Here is a 20,256-nt window from a genome sequence, read left to right on the forward strand (position 1 = left end):
GCTTTTAAGAGCCTGGTATTTCTCCTGCCAACTATCAATTATTTACAAAATTTTATTCCCCTTATTTCACAGAAACAGTTAAGATAGAAAATAAATGAAACTAGATCAGGAAAAATACAACCTAAATTAGAAGGGCAAGGCAAGGAGAGGAATTAGAAAGCAGACTCCAGGATACAGGTCCTTGCTTAGAAACTAAAATCTTAGATGCTAATTTGGTTCTGAATTTCTAGACAGCCAATATGGAAAAGGCAGTGCTATCATTTAGAGGTACTAATTATTTAGCCATGTAGAGGAAGAAAAATTCTCCAGTCCCTTTCTTCTGAATGAAATTTCCCACCTAGGATTTTACACAGAGGCTACTGAATGATGTAATGGGCATTCTATCCCTTCAGAAAATGAAATACCAGGTTATTAGTAGTATAATGAAACTATCTCCACTGCTGCTGTGTTGAGGACTTTATATCAAAGAACTTATCAGTGAAAGCAATTTCATGGAATCTTTCCAAGAAAATATGGTTCAGTATGTAGTTTTCTGATGGCATAACTTAGCCTAAGGATAACACTTATAATATTTATGATTGAATATTCTGTATCTTAGATATCAGAGAAGGTAATGGTGCCTCACTCCAGTACTCTTGCATATCCTCTAAATTATTCCTCACAAGCATCACTTTCCTCAGCAGGACATTTGGTAAGAGCCAGGCTATAGAAAGACTGAGGTTTTCTTTGGCAAGGGTTTATGATTGACAAATGCCTGAAAGAAGGGCTCAACATACATTACTACATAAATATCACTATTTTCACTGAGAGTTATAAAATGCAGAATTATATTTAATCATATTTATCTTAATCTGTACCTTTTCTTTTGAGTGAAGTTTCACTTTTCTTCCCTTTTCCTTCCTGAAGAGGTTCTCGATTACCATGCGGGGGCTCTAAACAAAATTTAACACATAAATATCATTTATGATTTTTTTGATAGCTGGGTTATGATTTGTAAGCAATCAAATGTGATTTCTCAAAACAGCTATATTTGTGAACTGCCTAAAATGGCTCAGACCTTTACTGTGAGTTAAAATTAATCAGAAGTTGGACTATGGATTGAAAATTCTTGAATGACAACCCTGATAGGACTATTCTATTTTGTGACACTGAGAAGTTGAGTCCTAAGTTTAACATTAGCATTTGGTAGTGAATTTGCTTGTTGTTGTTCAGTTGCTAAGTCACATCTGACTATTTTTGACCCCATGGACTGCAGCACGCCAGGCCTCCCTGTCCCTCACCATTTCCCAGAGTTTGTCCAAATTCATGTCCATTCTGTTGGTGATGCCATCCAACCATCTCATCCTCTGTCACCCGCTTCTCCTTCTGCCTTCAATCTTTCCCAGCATCAGGGTCTTTTCCAATGAGTCAGCTCTTCCCATCAAGTGGCCAAAGTACTGGAGCTTCAACTTCAGCATCAATCCTTCCAATGAGTATTCAAGGTTGATTTCCTTTAAGATTGACTGATTTGATCTCCTTTCTGTTCAAGGGACTCTCAACAGTCTTGTCCAGCACCACAGTTCAAAAGCATCAATTCTTCGGTGCTCTGCCTTCTTTATGGTCCACCTTTCACAACAGTACGTGACCACTGGAAAGACTATAGACTTAACCATACAGACCTTTGTCAGCAAAGTGATGTCTTTGCTTTTTAACACACTGTCTAGGTTTGTCAGTGAGTTTGATTATAAACTCTTTAATGCAACATACATACAGAATTTTAAAAGTTAGTCACAAGTACATTTGAAGCAGATGGCTCTATTAGTATTTGGATATAGTTCACTGAAATGATGGTTATACAATAAGATGACTGGATCTATAATAAGAATGATGCCAAAACACTTTGAAGGAGAGTTAAATAAACACATTATTTTGATATGGCACATTCTTGAAGTTCTCTTGACCCCATACTTGGTTGCCTTGTGACATTTACATTCCATTGTGCCTTGACTATTAACTTGTAATACAAAGGATGGTTTGGGAATATATACATTGGATTCCCTGGAATCTAATTAAAAGACATGCTGGGAAGGGGGAAATGGGAAACTGATGACCTGGAGGTCAATAAGATTTCCCAAATAATAATTTGGTTTTTGAAAAAATCACTACATCCCACATAATTCACCAAACAAGTTCAGTCACCTTTCTCCATTTGTCTTGGGTTACAGTTTGTTCCCCCTCGTCGTAAGGATGCACATATGGGGCAATTTAAATGTCTGTGATAGAGTTTGTCTGACCTATTCTCTGTGTTTAGAAGTGACAGTTATAAGAATGTGTAAATGCATAACATATCACTTATGTTTAAATATCTTAGCTCCAAAAACAAAGATTCCATAGAAATAAGACAACCTCTTTTGTTAGTTTCTATAAAAGGACTTTTAAACATCCAAATAGCTTAATAGTTAAACACCAACTCATTCATAAATAAATAAATCCAAAGGTATGAATTAGTTTTTTTTTTTTTTTTTAGAGGTAAGGTTAATAAAAAAAGTCTAGATAACCTCTTAGTACCTTTAATAACAATACTCTGGGTAACCAACTTTTTAGCTCTAAACTTCAGCAGAAGGCAACAGAAAAGGGGGTGAAAATAGGGACACCTAAGCTGCTGAACTTATAAAATATTGTGAGCAAGTCTAATTTCTGCTGGGAGTAGCATGAATTCTGCCTGTTTGAAAAAATTATTTCCAGAATGTATTCTGAAATCTCCAAATATATTCTTAGCAGCATGGATAGCACTACCATGCTTTGTCACACTCAGAACTTTAGTTTTAAATTACATTCTGACATTTGATAGTGGACTTGATAATAAACTCTCTAATGGAGCAAAATTGTGAAGTTTTAAAAATTTAATCTCAAGGGTACTTGAAGAAGATAAAAAATGCAGAACTGTAAAAAATTAATAAACAGAAATCGCAATTAAACAGAGTTGAGAAACCAAAAGGGGGAGATCTTTGGTCCTAAGAGGATAGTATTACCCAATAGGAGGAAAAAAGACTCCTCTTCTTTCCTGACACGGATTCAGCCAATGAAAAGCCATGGACTCATGGGGGTACTATAGACCTTCCAACTTCCTTTTCCCTCTATAGAAGCATTCTCCTTCCCTTGTCATACGAGGACTTATATAGGGCTTGCCATAGTTGCAGACCCTGCATTATCATTCCCTGCTAATTCTGAATAAACCCATCTTCACTGGAGAAATATCTGACACTCTATTCATTTCAGGTCAACAAACCCATAAACAGTGTAAAGCTGTCAGTTCAGTTCAGTTCAGTCGCTCAGTCGTGTCCGATTCTTTGGGACCCCCCATGGACTGCAGCACGCCAGGCTTTCCTGTTCATCACCAACTCCTGGAACTGACTCAAAATCATGTCCACTGAGTTGGTGATGCCATCCAACCATCTCATCCACTATCATCCCCTTCTCCTCCTGCCTTCAATCTTTCCCAGCATGAAGGTCTTTTCCAATGAGTCAGCGGCCAAAGTATTGGAGTTTCAGCTTCAGCATCAGTCCTTCCAATGAATATTCAGGACTGATTTCCTTTAGGATGGACTGGTTCTATCTCTTTGAAGTCCAAGGGACTCTCAAGAGTCTTCTCCAACACCACAGTTCAAAAGCATCAATTTTTAGGCACTCAGCTTTCTTTATAGTCCAACTCTCACATCCATACATGTCTACTGCAAAAACCATAGCTTTGACTAGACAGACCTTTGTTGGCAAAGTAATGTCTCTGCTTTTTAATATGCTGTCTAGGTTGGTCATAGCTTTTCTTCCAAGGAGCAAGTATCTTTTAATTTCTTGGCTGCAGTCACCATCTGCAGTGATTTTGGAGCCCCACAAAAATAGTCTCTGTTTCCACTGTAGAACTGTATTTGAGCAAAATGATCTTTAGTACTTAAGTGTACAATGCTTCCTTCTTTACCCCATTTCCACCTTGGTTTTTTTTTTTTTTAGTAAATCATTTCTCTTTTCTTCTCAACTTTTAAAGAAAATTGAAATTGGATGTTCGCTTTGGGCTTGTTCAGAAGCCTCTGGCTTTCAGTTCTGAAAATGTGTTCTTCTGAAAAACACTAAATTTTTTAATATAAATATAAATAAACCCACTGGGAACTTCCCTCCATAAAACCACTTAGCCCACCTTCCCTGAGCTGTAACGGCAGTGTGCCCTGTGCTGTGGCCCCATCAGTGTCTACGAGCACTGAGATCTCACAGTGATGCCTTGCGGTTGGAAGGCAGTAATTAGGCCTCTGGTGGTGAACCCTTCTGTGCATTTTAAAAGCTCAGGCAGTAGCCCTGCCCTTGCTGGAAGAAGGAGACAGATACAACCACTCTTTGAAGCAACAACAGCTTTATTATTCCTCCAAATGCACAGTATTCAACTATACAATTTTAAATTCACAAGCAAACTTCAGAAACTTAGGAGACTGCTAGAGATTGGTTTCAGGGAATGACTCCAGTACATAGATACCCCTGGTCATGAGGCTGAGGTGAAGAAAGGGAGGGAAGGCCATGGTCTTGGGTTTGAGGCCTGGGTGGACAATGCCAGGCTCCCTTGAGCCTCTGTGGAAATTGTCTTTCCCAGTTAAATAGCATTTTTAAGGTTTCCATTAGTCCTTCAGACCTCTGTTTTGCTTTTTAAAGGGAAAAAGTATGTATGTTTAATTAAATGCTTTGTGCTTTATTGTTCATATGATAAAAACATTTTTGTGTATTTTGTCTTTAGTTAAGTCCCATTTTGTGGAATATAATGATCTTCAGCAGACCATAATAAATGTTATTAAAGTTTTCAAATTTATTTGTTTAATATAAGCAAACTTAATTTTGAAAAATCAGACCCATCTCTGACCTCCATGAAGAAGAAAGATTATAGCCTTTAAAAATGCAATCATGACACAATAACAAGCAAACCTAGGTAGACTTGTGTAACCGCACAGCTGACCACTTACAAAGCCGAAACCAGAAACTAAAGTCACGTTTGCTTCATATACACAGCACTAAGTCGATCCTGTCATGCTCCCAGTATCATACATTTCAACAGTTGAGCATTTCCCTTTTGACATTATATATTCTACCACTTCATGGTCCATAGTGGTTAAGGATACAGAAAGAACTTAAGCTAAAAAATAGTCTCTATATAAACTCTCCATGTATGCTATATGTTATAAAGATACAAGTTTACTGAGATGTCAGGAGCTTGTTTCTGGCCTTTTAGAATTGCATAGCACAAAAGAATAACAGTTACATATATATTCTAGTCTCTAATGGATGCTGTTGATTTTTTCCCTTATTCTTGTGGGCAACTGGTTATGTCCTCATTTTGGTAAGGAGGTCTCACTCTTCATAAACTCAGCTCTACCGCTCCAGCAAACAGAAGTCTGTGCCCCTGATCTGCTCTACGCTCCTTATGGTTGTTCTCTCTGTGCCTCCCCTTTTCTCGTCCGTGGCCTTATTCTAATCACGCCCAGTAGATCTGGGCCTGAGGTTGCCCACACGGAGGGATCCCACACGCTCAGGTGCTTGCGCTTTGGGACAGGCGTGCCCTCAGTTACTGCTGCCTCTCCACTTCATCTGAGCAGACAGCTTCCTTTCACGTGACTGACGCTGGTGAAAGCCTGAATCTACGGATAGATAAATGGACTGGTACTATCGTTTACAATTCCTTTCTAAGTGAAAATGAGAAACTGGTAGACAGGGGTAGCAATCACTCTGTCAGTCACCTGATGCTTGCTTTCCTTTTGCAGCGGGAGTTTTGGACCGCTCCTGTGGAAGGTGGACGTCCTTCTCTTTTTCCGGTTCCGGAGGGGGAGGGGGAGGAGGAGGCGGGGACGTCTTCTCAGTCAGGGAAACTTCTTCTTTTCTCTCAGCTTCCTTTTCTTCTAATTTCTTTTTCACTTCAAGCAGGATGATAAGAATGGATCTTTATTAGCAACTCCAGACACCTACTATTTCACGTGAACTAAGGTAAACCTAACTTAATATCAAATTGCTCTCATTACTCTCTGAATTAAGGCTAAATTCATGTTTTAAATTATCCAGTCCTTAAAGCCGACATCTGAAGTCATCTCTGTCTGGTTAGAAATACCATTACCCCTGCCTCTGATGGAGATGGTGATGATGTGTGTGTGTGTGTGTGTGTGTGTGTGTGTGTGTGTGTGTGTATCTATAGCAGGTAGAAGATTTGATGAGAGGATGCCAACTATAAAACTAACAATCTAGAATTAGCTAATATACTGGGAGAGGAAAGTAAAGAATTACATCAAATTTTCTAGTGGATAAACGAGGTGAAAAAAGCCTAAAGAGAAGATGAAGAGCAATATGACAGAAGAGGTGGAGATCGGGAGGACATAGAAGGGAAAAGAAATGCATGCGGCACTAACTTCTAGGGGTAAATACATATAAAGCATTTAGAATGGTGCTCAGTACTCAAATAGGGCTTAACAGAATTCATCCATTCATGCACTAGCTAGTTATTCAATCTCAGTTGTGCCCTGAAGGAAAGGAAGCCTTACAACAGTAAGATAAAACTATGCCAATACTGTGGGCTTCCCAGGTGGCACTGGTGGTAAAGAACCCATCTGCCAATGTAGGAGACATAAAAGACACAGGTTCAGTCCCTGGGTAAGGAAGCTCCCCTGGAGGAGGGCATGGCAACCCAGTCAGTATTCTTGCCAGGAGAATCCCACGGACAGAGGAGCCTGGTAAGCTATGGTCCATAGGTTCTCAAAGAGCTGGACACAACTGAAGGGACTGAGCATGCATGCGTGCCAATACCATCAATAGGTAAAACTATAGCAATACTGTAAATAATAATAATAGTAATACAAACAACGCTAGGCACCGGTGTGGCTGCCAGAGATACAAAAGGAAAACAAAAGAGAAAAATCACTGCCTTGTGAAGCTTGCAAACCATAAACATGAATAAAGTAAGTCACGTGAGAAGCTGGAAGGTGGTAAGTGCTCCAGAGAAAATGCATAGAGCAGAGGGAAGGGCGTCAGGAGTGCTGTGGGGCAGCTTCCACAGTTTGTTTCAATGGCGTGCTTGGCAGGATAGACCCACTGAGAAGGTGGCAACTGAGCAAAGACTTGAAGAGATTGAGGGAGTGTGCATTCCAGGCAGAGGAGACCGCTCTGGGGTCCTGAGGGGACGTTTCTGGATTGTCTAGGGTCCTATAATTGTTAGGGCCCTTTGCCCTTCTGGATTCAGGCTTACCTTACCCAGCATGCCCTTCCCACCCTCCCTGACTTCCCAGTGCTCCACCCTGGAAATGGCCACAACTTTACCCCTGTACCAATGGCAGTGAATACCTGCACCCTTGTATGGCTATTTCTCCCGTTGCCCTCAGATCATTCTTTTCAACTTGGCAAGATAAGGAGGATTTGTTTTATTGGATTTTTTTCAAACTGGAAATTAATATCTTTTCTGATTATGAAAGTAATATACAATTATTGCCTTTAAAATTTCAACAGTGTAGATAAATAAGCTGAAAGAGAAATTTCTTGTTAATTCTCTTCGTCCTCCTTCTTCCTCCCTCATCAAAGACTGTATTATTGTTAAAGAGAAAACCATAAGCCCAAAATGGCATCACTTGTGCTAAATAAATAAAGTCCATGATACCAAACCTGTGCTACCTGCCTCAGCTGCAGTTTCTAACTTCCTCAGAAGTATAATTTTAATCAATCAGTTTGGAATTTTCTGGTTGGCACCAATGAGATGATCTGTCATGTGGGCCCTCTCTATATCACCTCCCTTCTTTATCAAAGAAGAGGAGTCAATCTGCATGGCAAAGACCCTTGCAGTTCCCTTCCCCCAAAAGATGTCCTGGCCCAAAATAACCATTTTTTCCCCCTTTTGCTAAAGACTTCCCTGTTCCACCCTCGTGTCAATGAAAACTTCTACTTTTTACTTCCCTTCAGAGTGTCTTCTAGTTGTTAGATGGGACACTGTTTGGTCAGGAATAGTTGAATAAAGCCAGTTAGAGCTTCAGATTTACTGGGTTGAATTTTGTTTTTTCATTAGCATATACTGTCACTATTTTCTGTGCACATACATTTAATAATTGCTGCTGTTGTTTTAATCCCTTAGTCATGTCTGACTCTGTTGCCCACCAGGCTCCTCTGTCCATGGGATTTGCCAAGCAGGAATACTGGAGGGGGTTGCTTCCAGGGAATCCTCCCAACCCAGGGACACAACCCATGTCTCCTGCATAGAGAGATTCTATACCACTGAGCCACCTGGCAAGCTCAAATTTAATAATAGATACACTTTTAAAAATAAAAAAGGGACAATTTAAATATAACCTGATTTCTCCCACTTAACAGTATATTATGATTATTTTAAAACAGCAGGCTATTCATAGAAGTACCATCTCCTTTTATTTTTTGTTTTTAACTTAATTGGGATGTTTAGTACAGAGCACTGGACTAGGTGAATGTTTATTATTTTAATGACAAAATATTTGTTAAAAATAATTAATGGATTGGAACGTAAATCTTAGATAAGTGGCAGTGGAGACTGTTCACATGATAAGTGACTGGTATAGAAAATGAGTCTGATAGCCCGCACAAACACTGATACAAATCTGTAGATATTTGAAGCTACAGTTCAGTTCAGTTCAGTCGCTCAGTCATGTCTGACTCTTTGCAACCCCATGGACTGCAGTACGCCAGGCCTTACTGTCCATCACCAACTCCTGGAGCCTACTCAAACTCATGATGAGTTTGATGCCATCCAACCATCTCATCCTCTGTTGTCCCCTTCTCCTCTTGCCTTCAATCTTTCCCAGCATCAGGGTCTTTTCAAATGAGTCAGTTCTTCACATAAGGTGGCCAAAGGACTGGAGTTTCAGCTTCAGCATCAGTCCTTCCAATGAATATTCAGGACTGATTTCCTTTAAGACAGACTGGTTCTATCTCCTTGCAGTCCAAGGGACTCTCAAGAGTCTTCTCCAACACCACAGTTCAAAAGCATCAATTCTTTGGCACTACGCTTTCTTTATAGTTCAACTGTCACATCCATGCAAGACTACTGGAAAAACCATAGCCTTGACTAGATGAACCTTTGTTGGCAAAGTAATGCCTCTGCTTCTTAATATGCTGTCTAGGTTGGTCATAACTTTTCTTCCAAGGAATAAGCGTCTTTTAATTTCATGGCTGCAGTCACCATCTGCAGTGATTTTTGAGCCCCAAAAAATAAAGTCTGACCCCCCCAAAATAAAAACTGTTTCCACTGTTTCCCCATCTATTTGCCATGAAGTGATGGGACCAGATGCCATGATCTTAGTTTTGTGAATGTTGAGCTTTAAACCAAATTTTTCACTCTCCTCTTTCACTTTCATCAAAAGTCCCTTTAGTTTTTCTTTGCTTTCTGCCATAAGGGTGGTGTCATCTGCATATCTGAGGTTATTGATATTTCTTCTGGCAATCTTGATTCCACTTTGTTGCTTCATCCAGCCCAGCGTTTAGCATGATGTACTCTGCATATAAGTTAAATAAGCACGGTGACAATATACACCCTTGACGTACTCCTTTCCCGATTTGGAACCAGTGTGTTGCTCCAGGTCCAGTTCTAACTGTTGCTTCCTGACCTGCATACATATTTCTCAAGAGGCAGGTCAGGTGGTCTGATAATCCCATCTCTTTCAGATTTTTCCACAGTTTGTTGTGATCCACACAGTCAAAGGTTTTGGCATAGTCAATAAAGCAGAAATAGATGTTTTTCTGGAACTCTCTTGCTTTTGCAATAATCCATCGGATGTTGGCAATTTGACTTCTGGTTCCTCTGCCTTTTCTAAAACCAGCTTGAATGTCTGGAAGTTCACGGTTTACGTACTGTTGAAGCCTGGCTTGGAGAATTTTGAGCATTACTTTACTAGCGTGTGAGATGAGTGCAATTGTGCAGTAGTTTGAAAATTCTTTGGCATTGCCTTTCTTTGGGATTGAAACGAAAACTGACCTTTTCCAGTCTGTGGTCACTGCTGAGTTTTCCAAATTTGCTGGCATATTGAGAGCAGCACTTTCACAGCATCATCTTTTAAGATTTGAAATAGTTCATCTGGAATTGTATCACCTCCACTAGCTTTGTTCATAGTGATGCTTCCTAAGGCCCACTTGACTTTGCATTCCAGGATGTCTGGCTCTAGGTGAGTGATCACAGCATTGTGGTTATCTGGGTCGTGAAGATCTTTTTTATATAGTTCTTCTGTGTATTCTTGTCACCTCTTCTTAGTATCTTCTGCTTCTGTTAGGTCCATACCATTTCTGTCCTTTATTGAGCCCATCTTTGCATGAAATGTCCCCTTGGTATCTCTGATTTTCTTGAAGAGATCTCTAGTCTTTCCCATTCTGTTGTTCTCCTCTATTTCTTTGCACTGATCACTGAGGAAGTCTTATCTCTCCCTGCTGTTCTTTGGAACTCTGCATTCAAATGGGTATATCTTTCCTTTTCTCCTTTGCTTTTCGCTTCTCTTCTTTTCACAGCTATTTGTAAGGACTCCTCAGACAGCCATTTTGCTTCTTTGCATTTCTTTTTCTTGGGGATGGTCTTGCTCCCTGTCTCCTGTACAATGTCATGAACCTCTGTCCATAGTTCATCAGGTCCTCTGTCTATAAGATCTAATCCCTTGAATCTACTTCTCACTTCCACTGTATAATTGTAAGGGATTTGATTTAGGTCATACCTGAATGGTCTAGTGGTTTTCCCTACTTTCTACAATTTAAGTCTGAATTTTGCAATAAGGTGTTCATGATCAGAGCCACAGTCAGGTCCCGGTCTTGTTTTTGCTGACTGTATAGAGCTTCTCCATCTTTGGCTGCAAAGACTATAAGCAATCTGATTTTGGCATTGACCATCTGGTGATGTCCACATGTAGAGTTTTCTCTTGTGTTGTTGGAAGATGGTGTTTGCTATGACCACTGTGCTCTCTTGGCAAAACTCTGTTAGCCTTTGCCCTGCTTCATTCTGTATGCCAAGGCCAAAGCTGCCTGTTACTCCAGATGTTTCTTGAGTTCCTACTTTAGAATTCTAGTCCCCTATAATGAAAAGGACATCTTTTTGGGTATTAGTTCTAGAAGGTCTTGTAGGTCTTCATAGAACCGATGAACTTCAGCTTCTTCAGCATTACTGGTCGGGGCAGAGACTTGGATTACTGTGATATTAAATGGTTTGCTTTGGAAACGAACAGAGATCATTCTGTCATTTTTGAGATAGCATCCAAGTGCTGCATTTCTGAATCTTTTTTGACTATGATGTCTACTCCATTTCTTCTAAGGGATTCTTGCCCACAGTAGTAGATATAATGGTCATCTGATTTAAATTCACCCATTCCAGTCCATTTTAGTTCATTGATTGCTAAAATGTCAACATTCACTCTTGCCACCTCCTGTTTGACCACTTCCAATTTCCCTTGATTCATGGATATAACATTCCTGGTTCCCATGCAGTATTGCTCTTTATAGCATCAGACCTTGTTTCTATCACCAGTCACATCTACAACTGGGTGTTGTTTTTGCTTTGGCTCTGTCTCTTCTTTCTGGAGTTATTTCTCCACTGATCTCCAATAGCATATTGGGCATGTACTGACCTGGGGAGTTCATCTTTCAGTGTCCTATCTTTTTGCTTTTTCATACTATTCATGGGGTTCTCAAGGCAAGGATACTGAAGTGGTTTGCCATTCCCTTCTCTGTGGACCACTTTTTGTCAGAACTCTCCACCATGACCCGACCGTCTTGGGTGGCCCTACATGGCATGGCTCATAGTTTCATTGAGTTAGACAAGACTGTGGTCCATGTGATCAATTGGTTAGTTTTCTGTTATTGTGGTTTTCAGTCTGTCTGCCTTCTGATGGAGAAGGATATGAGGCTTATGGAAGCTTCCTCATGGGAGAGACTGAGGGGGAAACTGGGCCTTGTTGATGGGCGGGGCCATGCTCAGTAAATCATTAATCCAATTTTCTGTTGATGGGTGGAGATGTGTTCCCTTCCTGCTATTTACCTGGGGCCAAACTATGGTGGAGGTCATGCAGATAATGGTGATCTCCTTTAAAAGATTCCATGCATGTACTGCTACACTCATTGTCCCCAACCCAGCATCAGGCCACCACTGACCCACGCCTCTACTGGAGACTCCTGGACACTCCCAGGCAAGTCTGGGTTAGACTTATTGAAGCTACAACCTAGATTCAATTTGTTTTTGCTTTTCAATCTCAACTCTAGAGGTTACCTTCCTCCTCTCAGCCTAATTTCTGACTGTCAAAATAACATGTTAAGCCTTTTATAAAATATATTTGCTTTGTATGAAAGTTTCACATGGATGTTTTGGGGGAGTGGACATATAGATGTGGAAGCTTGTCTTTCTAAGTGTGAACTCCTGGGGTTTCCAAGGTGATTGCGGCTTACACTTATGCACTATTTTGGTGTCAGTTCACTGATAAATCATAGAAGTTAGGTCACAAATCTGGGGATGAGAGAAAGCATTCTACCAAGGCAGTTTTAGAACCTTTGTGATAGTTAATTTTGACCACTTTTTATTATACCAAGAAATTACACTTGTCAGTGTAGTCAGGGATGACTGATAAACAAAAGGGTAACATTTCATTTCTTCCTAAGCTCATCAAAACCACACATTACATTTTTGCTACATAAACTCAAAATTATAAAAGAATTGTAATTACCTTTATTTTCTTTTTTCATTAGTTCAGTCATAAACATTTCCTTTACTTTTTGGCACAATGACTGTTTATCTACTTCAGCATTGACTTTTATCAAAATGTTTTCTGGCTCTGTAAACCACTGCTCCAATGAAGGCCAGTTGTCAAGGAAGCCTACAATTCTGCAAAACCCAAATATTATATGAATATAATATCATGAATTACATGAATATCACATACTGAAGATGTGAATATCACATATTGAATATATCATATATATCACATATGAATATCATATACTGATTGAAATGTTGGAGTAACATTAAGCATGATTTAACTGATGTACATGATGAAAAAACCAGCTGCCAACATATCTGAAAAAAGCAACTTTAAGAAGTCTACAGGCAATGAAATACATCCACTTTAAAGAAGACATCAGTTAATGCCAACTAGCCATATGTTTTGAGGTATAGGAGAGAGTAAGAGAAGATTTGGAAATTCTACCATTTCAGGAAACCTTTGATGTGGGTTTAGTTTTCTAAATGAAGTTCTAAGGAACCATCACCTGTACTCATATAGTAGACTGAGTACCCTTCTGCTGGCCGCTATAGCCTGAGCCACATAAGTTATCTACTTTTTCATAGATAGAGAAGTTCAAGAGACCCTTGAGTAAGTGTCGGTGGTGGTGGTGGTTTAGTCAGTCACTAGGTCATATATGACTCTTGTGACCCAGTGGACTGTAGCCTGCCAGACTCCTCTGTCCATGGGAATTTGCTTTACTCAAACATACTCTTGGAATGAGTTTTGTCCTCTGAGAGTAGATAGGCTTCATGAATCAAATTCCTCTTTGTTGCCTCAGCTCATGTTTTCAGAGTTCTCAAGTTTTCAAAACATTGTTTAATTTTGTTTAATTTTTCTTTCCAATGAGCAAACTGCATACAACCAAAAGAATGCTTATTAAGCATAATTTCATTTTAGTTTTAGAACTACACTCTATAATCTGATGCCTAGATCTTTCAAATTCCAAGATCTTTATTGGCATTTGTTGAAAGAGAGCTGAATTAGGATTTTCTCTAATGAACTTGTAAGTTCATGTAGCCATAAAGGGGAATGTTGCTTGGTTTAATTCTTTTTTTCTGTGACTATGATGACTTATACTCTGAATATAAAAGCTAGCACAGAAATATTTCACTCAATATCAAAGCTACTTCGTTTTGTTTTACCTATAAAACAGTGAACGCTAGGAAATACATTTTCCCCCTAGATCTGATGATTCTAAAGTGACTAGTTGCCAGTTTGTTCACAGGGCAAGAAACAAGAAGACAATGAGTTTTAAACTAACCTGTGCTGTATTTGATCTCTTAAATTCTGGTCCTCATCGGTATCTTTGTTTTTAGCCGCTACACGCTGATTGATATCTTCATGAGGAGCGTCACTTGAAAATGCTTCAGCTATGATATTGAAATTACTTAATTAGACAATCTGCTACACCAATCAAAGTTGCAGTAGCACTGCCAAAATATACTGATACAAAAAAGCCAAATGAATCTGGTCTTCCTCTTTGGTTCAATATTAATTAAAATGTTTAACAAAATACTGAAAAAGTAAAGTATAGTTTGGGGGTCAGAATTCAAATTTCCCTTAGAAATTAGGAGAAAGAGGTAAAATACAACATTAAAGAGGAGCTCTAGTTCCAAGGTAGAGCATCTTGGGATTGACCATGAAGAGAAGGTACTGAGAAATGATGGTTTGTCATAAATAACAAACAAGGAAACAATTAGAAAATCAACACCATGATGTAAAAATTAAGAATGAAATAACAGGGTAACCATAAAGTCAAATATGCAAGTTATTTGTCAATATTATATTAGAACACAGTAATTTATCTTTCTAGACTTTATGGTTTTTCCCGGTAGAAGAGACAGAAAGGAACATACCACAGGAAACTGAAGTCAAAACCAATTCCAGCTCCTCTGATTGAGTCCTAGCCAGGATTAAGGAACAATGTCCAGAATACTTATGAATTTAGGATAAATGGAAAATCATGAAGAGGGAAAGAAAGCCTTGAACTAGATTAAAAGGAATTAGATTACTCAGTTAATGCAAGAGAACACTGAAGAGGAAATTAATAGCGCTCAGAAAGATGAAGGCCCCTCATAGGATACAGCAATCAATTGTTCTCCATCTATATTCATGATAGAAAAAGAGGAAATTAGTTCAGAAAACAGAATATGCTTTTAGGTTATTCAGAAAACTCAAAGACGCTGATGACAATGAGTGATGGAAGAAGACTGTGGGAACTATCACGAACCATCCCATGGTCACTAGCTCATTTTTGTCAAGGACTTCAGAACAGGTATCAGCATTCTTCTCTTCCCAAACTGCACCCAGGCTTTGGTCCCTTCCTCTTCTCTCCACTTCACTAACATGGCCACATCTTGGATTTTTTGATCACCTTGAAGTGCTCCACCTCTGGAATGGTCCCATCTCTATAATAGTAATGATCTATACCCTTATCATTTGTCCTGCCAGCACGCCTCTATAGTTGATGAATCTCTATGACCCAACCCCCTAAATTTGTACATCGTTTTCCCCAAATTGACAAGCATTATCCTGACTTGACTATTATTTTAGCAAACCTGAGTTGCATGATTGAACATTTCAACTTCTCTCCCTCATCTGACAACTTCAGTTTATATCCTTCTGCTGCATCAGCCTTAGATGATATCCATCTCTCTTTTTGACTTATAACCTCACTGACTCTCTGGCTCAAAAATCAGCTGAGCGCTTTCATATAAGTGTACCCTTTCCTAAAACAGGGTGGGAGGGAGAGAGAGAGACAGAGATGGAGAGAGAGAAGGAATACTAAAACAATAATGATAAAAATATTCTGTTTCCATAGTTCTTTCCTTTTGTTCAGAGACAAGTTTCTTGAGAGGTATCTTTACTCACACTGTCCACCTCCTCACCCCCATTCACATTCCGTTCCGTAGCAATCCATCCTTCCCTGTCCCCCACTCCATTGAAACAGCTCCCCTTCTCGTTATCAAAGACATCAATTCAATGGAAATGTTTCAGTCTTTGTCTTACTTGATTTATAGGTAAAATTTAGCACACAGTTCTTAAATGTTTTTACACATACAGTCAGCCCTCCATATCAGTGGAGTCAACCAACCACAGATTGAAAATATTTGGGAAAATAAGCCCAGAAAGGGCCCCAAAGCAAAACTTGATTCTTCCAGGTGCTGGCAAGTATTTATATAGCAGTCACATTGTATTAGGTATTATAAGTAATCTAGAGATGATTTAAAGTATACAGGAGGATGTGCACAGGTTATATGCAAATATCATATCATTTTATATAAGGAACTTGTGCATCCTTGGATTTTGGTTGCTCAGTTGTATCTGTTTGTGACCCCATGGACTGTAGCCTGCCATACTCCTCTGTCCATGGGAATTCTCCAGGCAGGAATACTGGAGTGGCTTGCCATGCCCTCCTCTTGGTATCCAAAGGGGTTCTGGAATTAATCCCCTGTGAATACTAAGGGAAGATTATATTACATTATTTTATATCCACAACAAAACTTGTAAAGTAGGACTGTGATTCTAAAATTGGCCCCAAATGGCATAGTTTATAAATGAAAGAAAAAGCATTTGATTCCAGTTATCTCACTCCAAGTTCTGAATTTCCTTTTAAATTTTCAAACTGCTTATTGAACCACACCTTCCAAAAAGAATGCATACATGAATATACAGCTCAGTGGCTTCCCAAACTGAAAATAGCATAAATAGCACCGATATCAAGAAATAAACATTATCAACCCTTATCATATCTTGAAAGCAAGTCGGATTGCTTTGAGTTGTGGGCCCTGTTCTGCCAATAAACAGTCATGGATTGGCAATATTCTTCACTAATCCTCAGATATCCTTCAACAAGAATAGGAAGTTAGCTGAACAATCATCACTACTATCAGTATAGTCCCTACTTCCTTGTATGGAGAGAAGTAAATTCTCCCTTTTGGAATTTGATGGACAGCATTCAGTGTAAAGTACTGTGCTCAAGAGCTGAAGTAGTATCTAATGGTTTTGCCCTTTTATTTAAATACAGTGAAAGGAAGATCTCAAAATTATACAAACTCAAAATAAGGAAGAGTCAAGTGCTCATGCTTTAAATGTCCACCTAAAAATATAGGAGGAAATGATTCCCTAAGTCTCTCTTAGCCACAAATGTCATTATATTAGTTATAACAGCAAACATATTGTACATATACAATGTACAATAACATCATCTAATTCTTTAATTAATGAGGGAATCAGCAAGATATTACAACTAGTTCAAATGAAAAGCTGAATAAGAGACATATTCACAGAGAGGAATGATAAAATAGATGATAATAGATGAAAAAACTATTTCATCTATTTCAACTATGAAAAAACTGGTTACTATGTATATAGAACAATGTCATACTTGAAATTATCTTTTTTAGCATACAGAAATTATCTTAATTGAATAAAATTCATTTCTATGTCCATAGACAAGAATCATTTGAATTACTATCAATTTTCTACAATTTATGGTTACAGAAGAGATGAGTTAAGCCAATGAAAGGTACAGAATCCTATGAAACCAAATACTCCAAGGGGTCCCATAGACAATACTCAGTCTTCTGTTGAAAGAATATCCAATAATATTTTGTTCATTTCAAAGTCTTCCACTATTTTTCCTGATGTGTTTCCTGATGTCCTGCCACTATTGTTCCTGATGCATGTACCAGATTCTGTACTAAGTGTTTAACATTTATCTCATTTAATATATGTGAGACAATAAGATATATATATTTGGTCTTTGTCTCCTGACACAGAGCTTTGAAAACCCTTGTAATTTCCTATAGTGGTAAGAGGAGGGTTTTTCTATTATCATTATTTTTCATAATAAGCCTCTTTCAACCTTATCTGAGTTTATGCCAAAGAGGTGACTCTTGGGAGGGTGGAGCCCTTCTGCCTGAGCAACCAACTGACCACAGAGCTAGAACTTTCAGTCCTACCCCCAGGTCTCTAGGGTTGGGAAGAGGCTAGAGACTGATCACCAATGCTCAATTATATAGTAAATCATACCTACATAATGGAACTCCCATAAAAACTCTAAAGAAGGTGTTCAGAGAGCTCGTGGGTTTGTGAATGCATCCATGTGCCAGGAGTGTGTTACACACCAGACTACATGGGGGAGGGGCCTGAGCTTGGAATTCCTTCAGACTCTGCCCTATGTGCCCCTTCAACTGGCTGTTCATTTGTATCTTCTATGTCTTTGCAATAAAACAGTAATAGTAAGCAGAGTGCTTCCCTGTATTCTGAGTCATCACAGATAGTTATAGATAATCTATCAGACCTGAAGCAGGGTCATGGAAACCCCTAATTTATAGTCAAGTCAGACAGAAGTGTGGATAACCTGGGGATCCACTGCATTGAGGCAGACATCTGAAGTGGGAAGAAGTCTTGTAGGTCTGAGCCAACTGAAAATCTGTGATAACTCTGGGAAGTTACTGCCAGGATTGAATTAAATTCTAGGACACCCACTTGGTGTTTATTAAGAACTGAAGAACTGGGTGGTATGGAAAACCCATACACCTTTGGTGTCAGAAGTGTTGTGAGTAATGAAACAGTTTTCCTTTAACTATACATTAATAATGCAATGAGCCATTCTATTATATATATTGTGAGGTGGAGGTTAAGAAGAAAGAAAGAATTAGCTTTCCAAAGGTCAAATGCCTAATAACTTGCAAACCTAAGAATGTGTGCTTTTACTCGTAACTACTTAATTTATGGAATAAAGTGATATTTTCATCTCAACAATGAAAAGTAGTTAAACCATGAATCTTGGCAAGACTATTTGACCTCATGATGTAAGGACTTCAGTCAACTGATAAGTGCTCCTCAGTTAATACACAATCCAAGAGAAGGATGTTAGCAATCCTTGCTTGTAGCCCCAGTGTGGTTCATGAACTTCACTAGAGTAACACACCAAGATACACAAAGTAGCCATAAGAAGCTTCTTCATTCATGCAAGTCTCAAAGAGGGCACCTCAGGGCCAGGTGAGCTGCCAAGCTGAGGGAAGGGTTGAATGAGATGTTTGCGGTCCCCATGGAATTCTCTACTAGCTTCAGGTTTGGGCTAGAGTGCTGAATACAGACAGAGCAGGAGGCAACTAAGCTGTGTTAGGTAATTCTTTGGAAGTCTGAAATGGATTCTTTATTATCCACTTACAGTTGTAGATGGGCATATTCACCATTTCAAAGAAAAATAAAGAACTCTGAATTACATAAAAGGACATTTTTAGAAAGGTGTCCAGCTTACCCATGATGTCATTCATGCGATTCAGTGAGGAATTATCTGAAATGTCTAATAACATGACAAAATCAAATGCAGAAGGGGGACGAGGCACTTCTTTGGAAGCTGTAGGGTCAACAGCTAATGTGGATGTTTGTGATTTCTTTCCCTGCAGTTCTATGAGGCTTCTGTTGTAGCCTGTGAGTGCTTCCTCCAGAAGTTCTGCTTGGTTTAATGTCATTGGAAAGCCATCCAGGATCCAGCCTTTATGTATAGGTATCTGACTAAATTAAACAAAGGACAAATAATTAATAGTTTGATAGACACAAATCCCTTTAGAAATAATAACACAATGAATCTTTCCTTTATCTTTCTTTCAACTCCACAGTAACCTCTTTCTGCATAAATTTTACTTCTTTACAGCCAAAATTGGGCTTCCTGGTGGCTCTGATGGTAAAGAATCTGCCTGCCAATGCAGGAGCCACAGGAGACTGGGGTTCCATTCCTGGGTTGGGAAGGTCACCTGGAGGAGGGCATGGCAATCTACTCCAGTAATCTTGCCTGGTCGCAAAGAGTTGGACATGACTGAAGCGACTTAGCACACACACACAGTCAAAATCAGGCTTCCTATTGTACCACAAACACTGCCTTGCTCAAAATCCTTCTGTGGGCCCCTGCTGCCCTCCAAGTCTATTCCAGAAGCCACAAGGTGGTGTTTAAAACGAGCTAGCCACAACCTGCTCCCCTATAACTTCTCTCTCACAACTTTGAACCATTCACTTTGAACACACCAATCTCCTCGCTGTTACATGAATATAAATAGTACTTTCTAGCTGCGTTCATAGGCTGTTCCTCTTTAGAACCTCAATTTCCTCATTTATAAAGCAGGATAACATAACATACCTTACGGGATGCTGGTGAGGATGAACTGAAATGACACATATTAAGAACTCAGCACAGAATTTAGCATATGGTGGAAACTCACATCGCCAATCTGGAAGGTTCTTCCTACCCCACCCAATCCAGCGTGGAGTCATAACAGCCTGATCTGAACTCCTCTGGAATCTCAATCACTTCATCACACAATTGGTTAACTCTTAAATTCTTTGACTTAGAAAAATTTAAGTGAGTCTTCTTTATCTCAATTAAATTCTAAGTTGCTGAAATGTAAGGATCATTTCTTCAGTTTTTGCATTCAGTGTCATATCCTCTAAAGAGAATAGGTGCTCCAAAAACTATTATTTTATTTCTTTA

General features: G+C 39.1%; 1 protein-coding gene across 1 annotated transcript in view; it reads right to left on the bottom strand.

Annotated features, from left to right (window-relative positions):
• LOC133046424 (sperm flagellar protein 2-like) overlaps window positions 1-20,256 on the bottom strand; it is a 189,072-nt gene that overhangs the window by 95,149 nt on the left and 73,667 nt on the right. The window contains exons 15-19 of the mRNA XM_061129237.1: window positions 19,030-19,286; window positions 14,020-14,128; window positions 12,702-12,859; window positions 5,751-5,924; window positions 858-932 (exon numbers count right to left, since the gene is read on the bottom strand). Of these exons, the coding sequence (XP_060985220.1) occupies window positions 858-932; window positions 5,751-5,924; window positions 12,702-12,859; window positions 14,020-14,128; window positions 19,030-19,286 (773 nt within the window). The remainder of the gene's footprint in view (window positions 1-857; window positions 933-5,750; window positions 5,925-12,701; window positions 12,860-14,019; window positions 14,129-19,029; window positions 19,287-20,256) is intronic.

Source organism: Dama dama, chromosome 25 (assembly GCF_033118175.1).
Source record: "Dama dama isolate Ldn47 chromosome 25, ASM3311817v1, whole genome shotgun sequence".
Taxonomy (NCBI): Eukaryota; Metazoa; Chordata; class Mammalia; order Artiodactyla; family Cervidae; genus Dama; species Dama dama.